This window comes from Cyrtonyx montezumae, unplaced genomic scaffold, assembly GCF_038088225.1.
Source record: "Cyrtonyx montezumae isolate F1298 unplaced genomic scaffold, pur_monq_1.0 scaffold_14, whole genome shotgun sequence".
NCBI lineage: Eukaryota > Metazoa > Chordata > Aves > Galliformes > Odontophoridae > Cyrtonyx > Cyrtonyx montezumae.
This window is the reverse complement of record NW_027071870.1, coordinates 5,821,476-5,837,638: the sequence shown is the minus strand read 5'-3', so window position 1 is coordinate 5,837,638 and position 16,163 is coordinate 5,821,476. Positions and strand designations below refer to the sequence as shown.

General features: G+C 36.3%; 2 protein-coding genes across 2 annotated transcripts in view; both read right to left on the bottom strand.

The window, feature by feature from the left end:
• LOC136045465 (macrophage mannose receptor 1-like) overlaps window positions 1–1,686 on the bottom strand; it is a 32,282-nt gene extending 30,596 nt beyond the window's left edge. The window contains exon 1 of the mRNA XM_065731347.1: window positions 1,423–1,686. Within this exon, the coding sequence (XP_065587419.1) occupies window positions 1,423–1,489 (67 nt within the window). The 5' untranslated portion in view covers window positions 1,490–1,686. The remainder of the gene's footprint in view (window positions 1–1,422) is intronic.
• A 2,037-nt stretch (window positions 1,687–3,723) lies between these two features.
• The window catches only part of LOC136045459 (macrophage mannose receptor 1-like), a 29,656-nt gene continuing 17,216 nt past the window's right edge, over window positions 3,724–16,163 (bottom strand). The window contains exons 20-30 of the mRNA XM_065731333.1: window positions 15,619–15,755; window positions 14,492–14,606; window positions 13,719–13,915; window positions 12,449–12,539; window positions 10,901–11,133; window positions 9,895–10,060; window positions 8,558–8,710; window positions 8,114–8,230; window positions 7,481–7,642; window positions 5,469–5,501; window positions 3,724–4,350 (exon numbers count right to left, since the gene is read on the bottom strand). Of these exons, the coding sequence (XP_065587405.1) occupies window positions 4,205–4,350; window positions 5,469–5,501; window positions 7,481–7,642; window positions 8,114–8,230; window positions 8,558–8,710; window positions 9,895–10,060; window positions 10,901–11,133; window positions 12,449–12,539; window positions 13,719–13,915; window positions 14,492–14,606; window positions 15,619–15,755 (1,550 nt within the window). The 3' untranslated portion in view covers window positions 3,724–4,204. The remainder of the gene's footprint in view (window positions 4,351–5,468; window positions 5,502–7,480; window positions 7,643–8,113; window positions 8,231–8,557; window positions 8,711–9,894; window positions 10,061–10,900; window positions 11,134–12,448; window positions 12,540–13,718; window positions 13,916–14,491; window positions 14,607–15,618; window positions 15,756–16,163) is intronic.

Sequence of the window (16,163 nt, the reverse complement as noted above, 5' to 3'; positions counted from 1 at the left end):
TTGTCATGCCATACAGTTAAGTCACATGGATGAGACACATTGGAAGGAGCCTTCTCCGTTCTCTGGTCCATGAGGAGAAGCAGCCCCCTGCAGCAGGTGAGTCAAGACCTGACTGGGCTGAGCCAGGCTCCAGAGGCTCCTCTTCCTCCCACTCACCAGAGAGGCAGCCCTCAGCTGCTGGGGCTAATGTTCAGGCAGATTATTCTCACTGAAGATAATCTGACAAGGGAGTGCACTTTGTAGCTGATAACAAACTCCACTGATGGATGAATGGTTTACTTGGCAAAAATTAATGAGGACTTAATAGATCTATTTACCAATTTGCCTTCCTATCTAAATAGAGACGCAATACTATCTTTTTAATTTTTTTGTTTTTGCATCTAGAAATTTTAAATAAAATGTTGTTGAGCCATAAGTGTTGCGTTCAGAGTCTTGTATGCACACTTAGTAGGAAAAACTGATTCTGCCCAGTAAACGCTGTGGTTTCTGAAAGCACAAAAAACACAAGTAGATCTCACACATAACGGAGTTTACTGTATTATAGTATTCTGTGCAACTCAATATGTTTATTTCATTACTCCATTAAAAAAAAAAAAGAAGAAAAACAAGCTTAAAAACAATACAAAATAAAATAAAGCAATACAAAACAAGAAAGGCTGACCAAGGGAATACAGATCAGGTAGCAACAGTCATCACTACACAGAAAAGAGTTTTGTTTTCACCTGCACATTCTTCACTCAAAGAACTATTGCAGATTCACCCTCAACTCAGATTCTCCAGGGTTAGCAACAGTGCATCTTTTAAAATAACTACAGTATTGCAGAAGAATTATTTTATCCTGAAATATCTCATACATAATTCCAATCCCACATTCATGCTGACAGTCATTTTTGTTGCTGCTTCACTGTTTCTCTGTAGCTATATACAAAGATAGATACACATCTTCATACTAGAACTGTTCTAATTTGGTCAGAAATAATGGGAGGAGCCAATTCCTTCTACTCATAGATCACATCTTGCAGTAGAAGGGAAAACTTGTGCAGTTAACATGAATATATAGCTCTAAAACTCTACAGTTGCTCATCATACTATGGAGATGATAGGGAGAGTAAATAGAGATAGCTCCATGCTACCCCATCCCCCATTGCCCTTCCTTACAGTGTCATATAAATTAGCACTTCCACAGAAAGAAACACAGGTTTAAGTATCCTGCTCTTATTACCTTCTTTTCTCTCAACATCTGTACATCTCTCTTATTTCATTCTGTGAACTGGGAGCTACCAGGATAGTACCCAACATATTCTTACATCAGGTATCAAGTCTGATAAAAAATATAAAATAGTCTACATATTAAAACCATAAGTCCTCTCAAGGAAAAATATTCTTATACCTAATTTAACACAAAACCAACAGGAAACTTACCCAGTGACTTTGACTGAAATGTACGATGTACAAAGCAAAGGAAAACCAGGAACCTGGCAAGAGTCATTGCAAATTTTATTTTGCTTTCATTCCTCTACCAGATGTATTGTATAAAGTCTTTGTCAGTGAAGATAGCGACAGATCCTTCTCTCTGTGAAAGCACTGACATGCTCTGAATTAAGGACACATCCTGTCATGTGACATTTTGAAATAACTCAAATGCATACTATAAACACCACTCTCTTTGAAAAGCGTGTTGCTTACAAAATCAGTATCAGTGAAATTCAAAATTGTGACAAGAAAACTAGAAAAATGTGATAAGTGAAATAATCAGTCAATATATAGTAGGGTGTATATGCCAAAGTTGAATGTCATAGGAGGAACGGCTACCTTTGCTTTTATTTATAAAGTGTTAGGGGAAAAATGACTGAACTAGCTGACTTGAAAGTTAAGAAGTACTTAGAAAAACATTTTCAGAAAAAAAGTTGCTGAACTTAAACTAAAGTCGGAGCTCAATAAATTTTTAATAAGTTTGCAGGTGACATTCAGGGAGAGCTTAGGGTCAGCAAGGCACACAAGAGCAACCCAGAGTAGCAAAGCTGACTGGTGTCACAGTGTGAGACATAGAAATTTACTTTACTGAGCAAAACTACATTCCATATACATCTGAAACCACAAATATGAAGGGAAAATACCTGGGGGACAAAATTTCTGCCTCATTCCCTCTTCTCCCTGAAGTGCCATGCACACTCTGGTCCAAGTGAGCTATATGTTGCTTCAAGTAAATGGTTGCTTGTGAGGTTTCAACTCCCCAGGGCTGCAGGGCAATGGGAGATCAGTGCAAACATTGAAGCAGGCTAAAAGTTAACTGAGAAATGCTGGTTATCAGCATTTTGGGATCCATGTTCTGCATGCTACATTTTGCTTGTGCTAGTGGCTAGACTCACCACCGTGCTAAATTCTTGGTTTTACTTACGCTAAAAATACTGGGTTCAACTGCCTAGAAGAAAAAGTTTATTTTTCTTTATTATTTCTTTTATTCTCCCACTGTGCAGAGTAGATGCTACATGGCCTAATAAAGACAACTAATGTGCTGGTGCCATCTGTTAAGTATGCAGAGCTGTTATCTGTGGGTCACCTAATTTCTACTTGATACTGATTTCTGCTGTTTTTCTAATGGCTTCTCTTTTTTTTCCTTGCACATTCCTCATACAGAGATATCTGCCGTGTTCCTCAGTTTTCAGTTCCTTTTTCTTGCATTTAAATATGGCAAGTCAGTGCTTGTTTAAGCTGAATTCAAAGGAGTGAGGTGATAAACCCTCTTATTAAGAAAAGTCATCGTTCGGATGTGAGCACCTCCCTTCTCCTTTCCTCAAATAATTTTCCTGGTGCCTTGGATGGACTGTTCCTGGCAGTAGCTTAGCTGAGTCTTTCTGCTGTGCCCACATGTCTACTAGCAAGTAGTAACAATGACTGTCCGGTGCTCCTTGCAGGCTAGTAACCTTCAGCAGCACATTACTGAAGCAGTATTTTAAGTATAGACACTTTTAAAAATAGTGCTGTTCATTTAATATCACGCTGCTTCTGAGAGACAACCTTTGGCAATCAGTACCTGCCATGATGAATGAGGACAAAGGTTGCCTCTATCCTGCAAAAATAAACTCATCTTCAGAATGGAATGTATTGCAATTAACAATCACGTTAGTAGACTGAAAACATATACATAGCTGAGTTTTAAATGAAACACGTATACAAAAACACACACACGTATAGTATTTCCTAGTATTTTCCATGGCAAAAAATGAAAATGAGCAAGGTTTCAGAAATGTGATAGAAAGCATAACAAGATGACAAAGCATCAAAGTCCTAAACCATGGTGAGTGAGCACCTGCTTAGATAGGTTAGATAAGTTCTTACCTTCAGAAGGTAGATAAGTTCTTACCTTCAGAACCTAGATAGGTTAGATAAGTTCTTACCTTCAGAAGACCTGTAAGGTCCTCAGATAGACAAAGGTTTCCAAGTGAGATACCCTTACCACCGCTACTAACCCTTAAATGAGGTCTGGGAAGGGGTGGATCCTGCCTGCATCACTTCCAGTCACTCAGGTACATTGCATGCACCTGAGCTCCCCTGGGCTGGCCCTGCCTTCCCACCAGGTGCTCAGTCACTGATTCAAATCATGACAGCATTCCCACTACAGTTTTATATCCCAAAGTTAAATGAAACAAGTATATGAAACTCCATTTTTTTCAGATATATGCAAGAGGATACAGCTATAAGGAATCATAAAACAGGCAGACAGCTGAAGCAAAGTTTATGGGGCAAAAGGATTTTACAATTGCAAAAAATCTGAGCAGTTGGAAACTTTTATATTTTTTTCTGTTCTTTGCATAGCCATGGGAATCCAGTTCTTAATAGTAATCATATTTTATTGAACATTCATTCATGCAAGTTGACATCATTTTTTTCACTATGTTGTTTTTTTCTTGACAAGTAATTCACATTACCATTTTTGCTATGGCTCTTAAGGGGAACATCTTGACTGTTACAAAACTATAACATAACTCAGTAATTCTGATTGTGTAAAATACGCGTGATATGAAGGAAGCTGCTATTGCAAAAAGAGAAGGATTTGATTTAAGGTTGCAGGTGTCCTCACTAGAAACATTTAACAGATACACCCTTTAATTTCAGCAAGTAAATTTCTTCCCTGAATTAGTTTGTGCCACAGAACCCATTCTCACCAAATCTTTAATAAACCAACACATCATTTAGAAGTATTTCAATCTCGTGACAGATGATTTCGTCTTTTTCTCTTGTAGAAGTACATTAACACACCAGCTCCAAGAAGACTGAGAATGGCCAAGAAAAAGAGAGGCCAAACAGATGGATGAACAGGTGGATGAGTCTCTTCATTCCTTTCCTTATCTGAAATGAATGCATATTACTCTGAGAAACCTTAATATTTCTTTATTACGCGTACAAAAGAGAACAGCTGTTCTCTGCTGAACAGACTCAGTCTGTACAGAGCAAATCTGAGCTCTGAATAACTGCTGATTGGTATCCAGATCCCTTTTGCTAGTGATTTAAGTGGATCTGGGTTACAGTGATATACAAAGTTATCTGTCAAAGCATGCTTAAGAATTCAATGAGTAATGCATCTATGATTATTTGACTTTTGAGACTAGTCACCTTCTTTTCATGGCTCTCTTCTGTTTTGAATTATGCAGTGAATAGAGCTGAGTAGGAAATTAAATTAAAGGCAATATTCTGTTTCCATAAGGAGTCACACTGAGGTTTCTTACTCACTGGTCAACACTGGCTAGAGAATCTCCTCCCTCCTCATTCTGCTCTGCAGCTGTATGCTTAGTCTTTTATAAAACACTGAATCCATATGAGAACAACAGCATTACATAATCTTGTTAACTTTCAGCATGTTCAGGGCCTTGGAAAAATAATTACCTTGTGTTTCCCCCAGTATAGTGCTACTGATCTGCATGAAAAACATGGTAGAAACTTTCCCCTATCTTCCAGGGCCTTACTGTGGAAATGGGGAAAAAAGTCTGTCTGAAGATCTTAGGACAACAGAGAACATATCTTGAAAGCCACGAGTTTGGTTTACTGACTTAGGGGTCACGCTTTACATACAGTTTTGAGATGCTAATTATTTGGAAATTATTTTTCCTATCAAATTGTTTGCAATAATACCTATGGAAGCAAGTTGCGTATACATCTATATGGGTTTTGGCAGCCAACTTGCAGTTTTTTTTATCTCTTCTCTAAGTCTCTAGCTGGGTCACTGATGAGCTTTTTCAGATCAACATTAACCCTGCAGTGATCCAGCTACCCAAAAACATCCAAGCGCTCTAGCTTGTAAAAGGCAGAGTGGGATTATCCTGAGTAATTTACAATCATTCAGCTCAGTAACTGTCAGCAGGGTGTTCTCTAAAAGGGATAATAGGGGAAAACTCATTTGAAGGGTTTTTTGTTTTTGTTTTTGGTTTTTTTCTATTTAGGTTCTCATTAGTTTTCTTTGGAAAACTTACCTTTCTGCAGTAGAGGACTCCCACTTGGTTCAACTTCAACAGATGTAAGAGAGAAATAATATAACACTTCAGTAACGTTCATAAGGTTGATTATTTCTCTAAAATTATACAGGAACAACAACAAAAAAACCCTCTGAAGTATTACTGTTACGTTAGTAAAATTAATTAAATAAAGGGCATCATAAGTGAGGCAAAAATAATTTGATAAGGTTTTATCTTCCTACTCAGTGTTAACAAACTATAATATTCAGTAAAATCTTTTAATCTCTACTGAAATCCAAATAATGACTTCAAAGTGTTCATTCAAAAATATTTTTGCATTTTACTGCAAATATTAGCTTACTAAGAACATGATGTACATCACCAGAGATTAACATCATGTAATGTATTCTAATGTCACCATATTTTGCAGGATGCTGCTGTTATAAGCCTGAGTTTCTTAAATGTCTTCCCTAGAAACTGTGGTGTGAATTAGGGATTTAATCATCCAAGGTTTCTATGCATAACAGAGGGACAACAGATCTCCATAAAGTCATTTGTTGTTACTACTGTTACAGAAAGAGGTGCTACAGAAAGAGGTGCAAAAAATGTCTCCAACATAGGAAAAGGGGAAAAATAAAACATAACATATATTCTTAGTCAGCAAAAAATTACTGTGAATAAAGGTTTTCTAAGTATTTCTCCTCGAGTTTCATTTGCATTACAGTTCAGACAAAGTCATTACTGAGTGCAGAATTTATAGAAGTAAAATATAAAATGAAACTAAAATAGAGAGAAATTTAAAATGAACAGATACAAAGGAATAGTAACTGAGGCATGAAATAGCTGTATATTAGAGCATTTTATGGGCATGAGTGCTTTATTAATATTTTAGTAAGTTGGATAAAAATATGTGATTAGTATTTTTTCCCAATAACATTTATTCTATATTTCTCACAAAAACTAGGAGCTTAGCTATTGATATCATTATTCTTATCATTATTTATTTACAGTTCCAGCTTAACTTTTTATAGTTCTTACAGTAATATATTTCAAACCTCAGGAAGAAATGTCTGAATTTCTGGAATATAATTCAGAAGTTCTTAATAAATTGTAAATGGCACTTAACTGATTTACTAACAAAGTCATGCTTATTTAAATATGAAAAACAAGAGTGCATGGGGAATATTTAATTAAACAACAGTCCCCACTGCATCATGTTTTATGCACATGGCAGAACACAAAATAAAAACCTCACTGCTACTACAAAAGAAATTACACAGGTTTAGAGACAATACCCTAATATTGTTGTCTAAACCTGTATAATTTCTTTTAGGTAGTTAGATTTTAGCACCTAAATTTTAAGAATGAAATCATAGTGTTTTCTTTAAGGCAGCTATATTTTTTTCATCTCCCCTTGGAATATAAGAAAAAAATGTGTTACTACATATTCCCCCCCCCCCAAAAAAAAAAAAAAGATTAGTCTGCCATATCTACTATTGGACAAAACTTTTAAGAAATTCTGAAACAGGCTCTACAGTGACCTTCTTTATATTTTCATTTAATAGAGTAGTGCTCACGATACTATGAGTGCAAAACAGCTAGCTGACCTTTTAGTATTCCTGAGGCATTAATGTTTACTGAAGTTGTTGAATCAGGTCTAATATTACAACAGTTTTCGATGTAATTTTTGAGTACAGCACACTTGAAAAGGAAGCTTGAATAGTCAGATGAATTCCACCTTGCAAGAGTATAACATCTATGACGATGCTTAGATCTTGGAAAAGTTTTAGGTTTGCACAAGTGCCTGCATTAGGTATTTGGAAGTTTTCTGAAAGTCTCATTGTCAACCTAAAGCTCATACAAGACATTACCATATTTCCATGTGAGACCAGACGTTTCTGCTAAAACGATCACAAATATGTGGAAAGGTGGGATATGTCAAATCAAATCATCATAAATTACTTCCAGACTTGTGATAGAGGGGAACGACAGTTACTAGTAAAAAGACATGCTCTGTTTCTAAGACCTACCTTTGCTTTTTTTGCAGATAAATCCTTTTTCAGAAGAGCAATCAGTGTTGTCCCAGTAACCAGATGGTGCAGTCATTTCCACACAGTGTTGCTCCTCGTTGGATTCTTTCTCCTCCCAATTGACGAAGTCCATTGCAGCATTATCCAACCACAACCACTGATCTAAAGAGAAATACATATAGTAATACATTTTAAAATATACCACATGGATGTTTTAGTACCTCAGAAAATTACTTCGAAAGTGTTATAGTAACCCATTTTTCAGTAGGAGACCATCATTTTTTCTCACTGGAAGATCATTGAAGAAAGATGGAAATACTGCAATAAAACTGCAGAAAATTACAGTAGAAATAATTCTATTTCATCAACTGACATCCAAAATAGCTACAGACAGAATGAGAAATGCCACAGTAGAAGAGAATTCCTTAAAATTACAACTGAAAAAAGAAAAGAAAAAAAATGGTTAAAGTTGTCCATATTTCAAAAGTAACATCACACAATTAAATATAAAATAGAGAGACTGCTAGAGTTCAGGCATCATCCATTATGACTTCCTGACAGTAGTCTTTATTAAATGGAAGTATAGATATTTGCAAGGCATTTTTAAATTAAATATCGAAAGTAAGATATTACCATCCCCATTTCTGTAAAGTCCTATCCAGAAGCCTCCTACTTTGTTTCCAAGTGGCTGTATTGTATGGATCAGAAAGTCAGATTCATCCACATTTTCTACTGAAACCAGTGTAGCACCTGAAAGGCATTAACAAGAAAATGAGCATAATCTAGGCAAGCAACTGCTGGAATGATCTCCTAAGGCTGTAAAAATATTAACTTCTGAAACTTATATGCATGCTGGCTTCACATATTTCTTCTCCATAAGTTGTACTTGATCCTTATGTGTCCTTACCAATTTGGGGCAGTCCTGCAGAACCCCTGCAGTTGGATGATGGCCATGGTTTCTCATCACTGCCTTGATATAAATAAATGTTTTTAATGGCATTCTAAAATTAATGTTTTCACGTTTCTTTGTAAAAGTCCTGTGTATAGATCTCATCAGTTGATGAAGAAGCCTCTCACCTAAATGACTGCACTCAAGGGAGGCCTGGGCCCAGCTTGTCCCGGCTGATGCCTCAATGTAGTAGCAGTGTCCATGGTAAGGGATCCAAGCTCGCAGATCATCTGCTTCAGGGCATTCTCCAGGCAACTGAGCAGGCTCAGTTGGAGCTACAACTAAAGAAGACTGAAATTGGTTGGAAGCTCTGAAATTGATATTGCATTGTGAGCAACACATGAAGCAGGGTATGTGTATAAATGGGGTACAATTTCTGTCAGCAAGCATTAACTACCTCAAACTACTCTTGACTGTTCTTCTATGTCCCAACTCAGACAACAGGGAAAGCTAGGCATTCAGAATTGTGAAACATCTACTCTCCAGCCACATTTCTTAGGATATGGCAGTAAATCACGTCCTATAATACCTATCTGGCTTGGCAGCACTGCGAGTGAAAGAAACCCTCAGCGATGAGGATTCATATCTCAAACTTGCATTCTCACATTACAGCAAGTTGTTGTAAGCTAACAAATTGCCGATATCACAGTCCCATATCATATGGCTGCCTGTAGCCCATGTGTGGTCACTTTGTACAAAGGAATCATCAGTTTAGTGTCCCACTGCCAAATCAGTTTCATTATCATGTGTGCAACTCACTTCTACTGGTTCTTGCACCGCACATGAAGATCAAATGTAAGCCTAGAAAATTTAACTCAGAAGCCCCTTTCAGGTTTTTATGCCTGTCTTGAATTTCACACGTGGAAGAGACTATATTGTGTAGCCTTGAAGTCAAGCCAAGTTAGTCAAGGAGGGAAATAACATGCATCTACAAAATCTACAGATAAACATAACTCTGGAATACCCCTACCAGGAGTTAGATTATAATCTGTATTTCCAAGCCTCTTACATCTAGATCAGAATGGCTTTAGCTCTAGCAATAGCAAATGGAAGTTAAATTCTTGCTAGCATTTTGGCTCCAGTGTGACACGAGAGCATGAACTTATCCAGGTGTTGCCATCCATGCAGGCAGTGCAAGCTCCAGCACTTATATTACACAGTCTCAAACATGATTTATGCCCACACCTCAGGAAGAGCAAAATACCTTGAAGACAGAGTTTTATCTTATGCAAACAGTTATGACTACTATAAAAGTAAAGCAGCCATGTATATTTGTACAAGAGGCTTTCATGTGCCATAGTCCTGAGTTCATATATCACTTCCAGATTCTGCACAGAGGTAGACATAGTATTTTGAAGTGTACTGTTATGAGGGTTTTAACATAAGCCATAACAAAGCTTGTAGGTTTAAGCGAAGTAGTGGAATTAAGAATGTGCCTTTTGAATGATTACATTCACTTGCTCACCATTTGATGTCTTACAAACTGAGAAGTATGTTTCATTACAGGATGCTGTCTTCCAGGTACCATCAAGGTCCAGATAGACACAAGCAATTTTCTTCTTTGGTTCCTCTGCCGCCCACTTAGTGAATCTGGCTTTCCTGTTATCAGCCCATTTGTAATAGCTCCTAGTCTGAAAACAAGTTAAGCTTTGGCAATGAAGTTCTGTGGCTTTTATAACAAACAAAGCTCAGGCACAAAATGTTCAATTTTTAGTAGAGTTTTTCAGGAAAACAAACAAACAAACAGGTACTGTTCTGTTGTTTTAAACACTATTCACTATACCAAGCAATGTAATTGAAAGCTATAGTTTCATAAGAAGTAAGAATGAATCATGTTCAAAGATGCATTGCTGTCAAGAGAATTTTTTTTTAATTAAAACAAGCTTATAAAACATGTTAAGAAATTTAGATAAGACCATTTTAAATCATTTACCTCACCTCATAACAAGAGATGCAATTAAAAATAACTCACCCCTGGTATTCTGCTTTAAATTTAGACTGCGAGCAATTTGTTGAGTAAAGATTACTTGATATTAAACAGTTAAAATAATCTATAAAATCTCTCTCTAATACTTACAGCAGGTATTATGATATAAATAAAAGTAGCCCCATATATGGCAGAAAGCTACGATGGCTTTCTGAGCAGCTAACGGCTTCTGCTCAATAGCTGCACTTGGCTTGTGACTCTCAGTCTGCAACTTGATTTCTGTTACCATTTCTTTTATCATTTCTGCAGCTTTCTCTTTGCATTAGTTCCAACCTGCTCAAGCTTTTTTGATTATTTTTTTTCCACTGGATTTGCATGAAAACCTGTAACCAATTTTTACAAGGCCTTAAGAAATTCACGTACCTATGCAGTGAAAACACTAGAAGGACAGTTATTTCAGAATTGCTATAAACTGAGCATCCAACTGAAATAGCAGCAGAAGAGCTCACTGAGCACCTGAACCTCACATTTGTCCAACACTTACAATATTGCTGTTAAGACCAATCCATACAGGCTTTTCGTATTTCAGCATCTGGATCCAAAGGAATGAATGGATGTAGGCATCTAAAATGCTTGCAAGTTCTGCATGTTGGTCTTGACAATTTTTTCTGGCCTCTTCCCATTGCATTTTAGATGAGACAATTAGATAGCTGCTATCACCATAAAGGACAAAGTCAGAGGTTGGATTTGTTGCTGGTAAGTTAAACTGTGTGGTAACTATGGAATAAAAATAGCATGTATGAATTTAAAACAGTCCACTGATATTCAGTGTAGAAGAAATAAAAAACAAAAACAAACAAACAAAAACAAACAAACAAACAAAAACAAGGAGTGAAATAACCGTAAGTTAAAATATTCATGAACAAAAATAAAATCAAATAAACAAAAAAAATCTTGTAAAATATAAGCCAAATTTGTTAATGTTAAAAACAGAGTAAAATCCTGGGTGCTGTGAAGTAGACAGTATGTTTGCTAGATGCCTGACCACTGTAGAAATTTCCGTTATAAACTGGATATTTGTGTTCCCCCAATTCAAAATATTTTTACTACATCTGGGTATCTGAATATGTGTATTTCAGTACACTGGCAAGAGAGGGCTTGGGGATGGCTTTTAAAATGTTTACTGTTCTCTTAGCAAAACTTGAGACTGATAGTCAATGTTAATTGATTTCTGTTGACTAAGTAACTAGCTGGTCCATTAGGGTTGTGTGAAAGTTGTCTGCAAGTTTGAGTGAAGCAGTGTTTATTTCAACCCAGAGAATCAACGGAGTGTAAAGAACAGCTATACCCAAGATTACATGAGACAAAAATCTCTTCCTCAAGGTCTGTTTGCTGTGTGGGGAGATGGGGTTCAACAACCAAGCTAGCTATGCTGAGAGTGAACGGACTGCAGCAGCTGACTGAAGAAGGAATGGCTTTTTGTATTTCTTTTAAACCAATGATGTGATACAGGTGAAGCAAAACTGTTTTATCAGTGGTTTTGCACTATTCCCATTGCATAGCTGAGCTACAGTGATTTGTGTAACTACAATTCCATAGCAGGAAGATAAACATACATTTCTTGTTTTGATACAAAAATATTCTTTGAAGACAAGGACACTGACAAGAGACTGTACATTTTAATAGAGTTCCTACAACACTGGATAGAAGAATTTCAATAGAAGAGGATTATATCTTCTCAGATACATTCAGGAGTAACAGCGATCACTGCAAGTCCATAATTTTACTCTGCACTTAAAGAGGATGACTAAACATCTTCTATTTCACTAAGAAATCTTCTCATGGATTATTCTCTAGCACTATTCATGATTTAGATACAAAATCCCAATTAAGACACTTGTTCCTCTCCAACAATTTTTTTGAAACAAACTGCATTTTACAAAAAGTTTTGCCTTAAGGCTGGAGGAGCTCGTAAAACCTGACAGATTCAGAATGAGATTGAAAGCTAGAAAAAGTGACATCAGTTTGCAATTCATTTTACATTGTTCTTATCGAACCAAGATATTTAGAGACTGGGTTAAGCAAAACTCACGTGAATTCATTTGGCATATGTAGCCTCTCTCATTTTCACAGCTATCATCTCTCCATTTGCCATCTAATTTTATCATGAAAACACAATCCGTCTGAAAAATAAGGCAATGTACACCATCATTAAAAAAGGCAAGCAGGATACAGTGAGGTGAAGATCCTATGCTCCTAGTGAAAGTCTGGAGATAGAGAGGAGCTTATTGAGCACCTATGTAATTTGAACTGTTTGACAAATTCCTGACAAATGGCATGTCCTGATAAGTATTAGTGACCCATTTGAACCAGACACTCACTGATGCCAATCCAAGACTAAAAGAAAGGTCTATAAAAATGATCCCACTGGTTTTATTAAGAATTCTGCGATAACTGCAGTCATTACAGTCTTCTCAATTCTGATTTACAGTTCTGTAGATCTATTTTTAAAAATATACGTCTGAAAAAACCATATATGAGCTATTTAAAGCACTGCTCTGGATTTATCATAACTGAAGTAAACTGTCTTGCAGATAGCATGTACTCTCTACCAGTTGTTTGTAGTCATTATGAAGATATCATTATCAGATGTCTTTGAAAACAACAAATATTTCCCTTCCTTATTTTTTAATTGCTTCAAGATTTCCTCCAGATGACTCCCCTGATTTCAGGATCGGTCTTGTCCATCTTTCATTATTTCATCTGAGCTTCTTTGCTATGCTGACTTAAACTAGTTTTAATCATAAACAAGCTGACTGATGGCAGATGTTAAAAGTATCCACTGACCATCTACTACCTAATATTTCTGCAGAAACTCCGTTGGAAAAGAGATTTAACTTCAACAAAACAACTGCCCTTTAATTGAATATATCTTTTTATATCATGAGAAACTAGTGAAACAATGTGAAATCACACTGATCAGGAATGGGAAACACATGGACAAATTTATTTTGTGACAGCAACCTTAATTTTGGTTTTTCATAACTTTTTTACATTTTCTGTTTCAACTTTAATGCTAGTGGTAGTTTGTGGAAGAACTGATGCAATATATGTCTTTTTTATTTGTTTGTTTAACTTTTTTTTAATATAATTGTTATTTTGCAATAGCTCAGTCTTTCTCTCCTTCTTCTTCAGAAGCTCTGCCAAATATTTTTGGTAAATTTGGTATGGCTATCAGGTACTTTGCTAAGCTTTCTTCTGCTTGCTAAATGACCTGTCTCAGCATTTTCTTATTGTTGCTGTAACTTTCCTTTTAGGAAGATCATCTAGCTGTCTAAGATACAAAGGCTAATTTTCTATACCTCCACAGTGTTGTCTTCCAGCAACTCAAACTCATAGTAGTCAAAGAAGGTTTGTTTTGTCTCTGGTGCACCTTCAACCCAATTGGTGTAGGAAACAGTGCTCCCATCTGCCCAAAGAAATATGGACTCTCTGTTGATATCATTCATCCCAATCCAAACATTGGTTGTAGCGTCCCTTAAATTATAGTAGACAAAAGCTAGAGGGAAGCAAAAAATTCTTATTAAGGAAAGTTCATCATGACTCATCCAAAGCAGGAAGAAATGTGGACAAGCCTACAACAGCGACTATATTAGAAGGATAACATTTCCTAATACAGAGCGTATCTGCTTTTAATTGTTTAGAAAATCCTCTCTGTAACATACGTTAAATAAGCATTATGGTTGGGAAAAACAGACAAAAAAATCTGGAGCAAATTAGAAAATGTCTCTTTCCCTAGACTGTATGCATATGTAGTAATCCAGAAAAGTAGTATTGACAGTGAGAGAAAAAAACAGATGTTTGTTGGTCTGTGGAATTTGGACAACCTCACTCAAAAAAAGACTGAAAATTTCTCAAAAACCAAGTAACTGAAAGAACTAGAAACACATGTTATTTCTTACACGTAACGTGTGACTTAGCAAACGTTCCACACTTTAGAATTAAAATCAAACAAAAAACTGACCTGGTAAATAAGCCATTCTCAGCAGATAAGTTAGTAATATGTATTCAAGAATATAGCACATTCCTTAGTAGGAGATGAGGTAACGTGTATCAGAAGAGTCCATATAAGTACCTTGCACTTGCTCATTTGGTATGGAAGCCAGGTTTCCTCCCAGATCAATACAAACTTCTCGTGCGTCATGCCACGCCAACTTTCTTGTTGTATTGGAGGCAAATATTTTGAAACACTTGGGGAAAAGAATTGCAAGCAGTTCATTCAAACTAGCAAAAATGGGAACTGTTGATTGTGAATACTATCAATGAGCCAAAGGACACACAGTTCTCCATAAAAGAAAAAGAGAAAAGGAAAGATATCAGGACTAGTGTAATTTACAGATTTCAAACGCGTTAAATCAGTGATGTGCAAGATCTTTAAGCACATATGTGCAGAGAGGTAGATATTTGGCCCCTTTATTTGCACAAGGTGTAATATAAGAATTATCATCTAACTCAATTATAACAATGTGAGGTAAATAATCCTGCTATACATTTTTTCTTGTATGCTCCCTGCAGTAAGAAGAAGTCAGTTTAAGTTTGGTGGCATTGGGTAATACAGTTGCAGAATGTGATCACTGCTGCTCCTTGTCTTGCTTCCAGTGACTATGACAGCAACTGCTCATTGTGCCATACTGTGTGAAATACTATTTGACATCTTAACTTAACACTCTCAGGATGCAACTGTAGTGCAGACTATGTACATCAAGCAAAACAGCCCTTGGCAAATGGAATTTTAACTCTAATTGGTACAAATACTTTCATTACAACAATGAGGACTTCCAGACCAAGACTGTATGTAAAATCATGCTCAAAACCATTTCAGTTCGTCATCACATGTCTGAACTGAAAGCTTTGGCAGCTCTTATACAAGCCAGCAGAATTGCTCAAATGAGTTCTTTCTAAATCACTCCACCTGAAGTGCTTTTTTTCAAAGCCTAATCATTACAAACTTCATTTCCTAACATAAATACATAACACAAGAGTGAAACTGAAGCATTATTACACAGTAACAATATACTGTGTTTGTCTGCAAAGTTAAATATCTATTGTTACCTTCGGAGAAGTCGTGGTATACAGTTAGCATATGCTGACTGGATTATTACTCCTTTATTTCATAATCACAAAAACACACTTTTGTGATTATAGTTCTTTTTTTCAGTCATGCTGCCATATGCAATTCATTTAAGATACTGATTGACATACCTTATTGTTAAAGAAAAGCCAACTTTCTGGACATCCTCCAGGTGGCAATGGAGAAGCAAATGTTGAATTAATAGAACTATTATGCCTTTCACACACAAATTTATTGGTGACACCACAGTTTACATCATTCCACAAGCCTAAAAATAGGTCAAATAAACAATTTAAGATGTTATAGCATTTGCAACAATCTCTTCCTATTTTGAATATGAGGATAGCATCTACTTTTCAGATCATTGAAGTGAGTAAAAAGAGCCTCAAGCTACATTTATGAACTTAAATATTGCTTACAAAAGGAAGATGTTCACAGGCTTTAGCTGCTCAGCACCATTTGTGGGCTTCTTGCTTAGCAATTGTAAAAAGAACAAAAGACAGGAAAAAAAGAGCAAATACCCTGGTTACCAATAACTTCATTCTGCTTTTCCCACTCCCATTAAGCTACCAAAGTAAAAGAGTTACAGGAAACAGGATGAGAAAAATATAAACGTGAACTGCGTGACCCTGCTGCTTCTCTTCCAGTGCCCTCCACAGTGCCCATACCAGTTTAT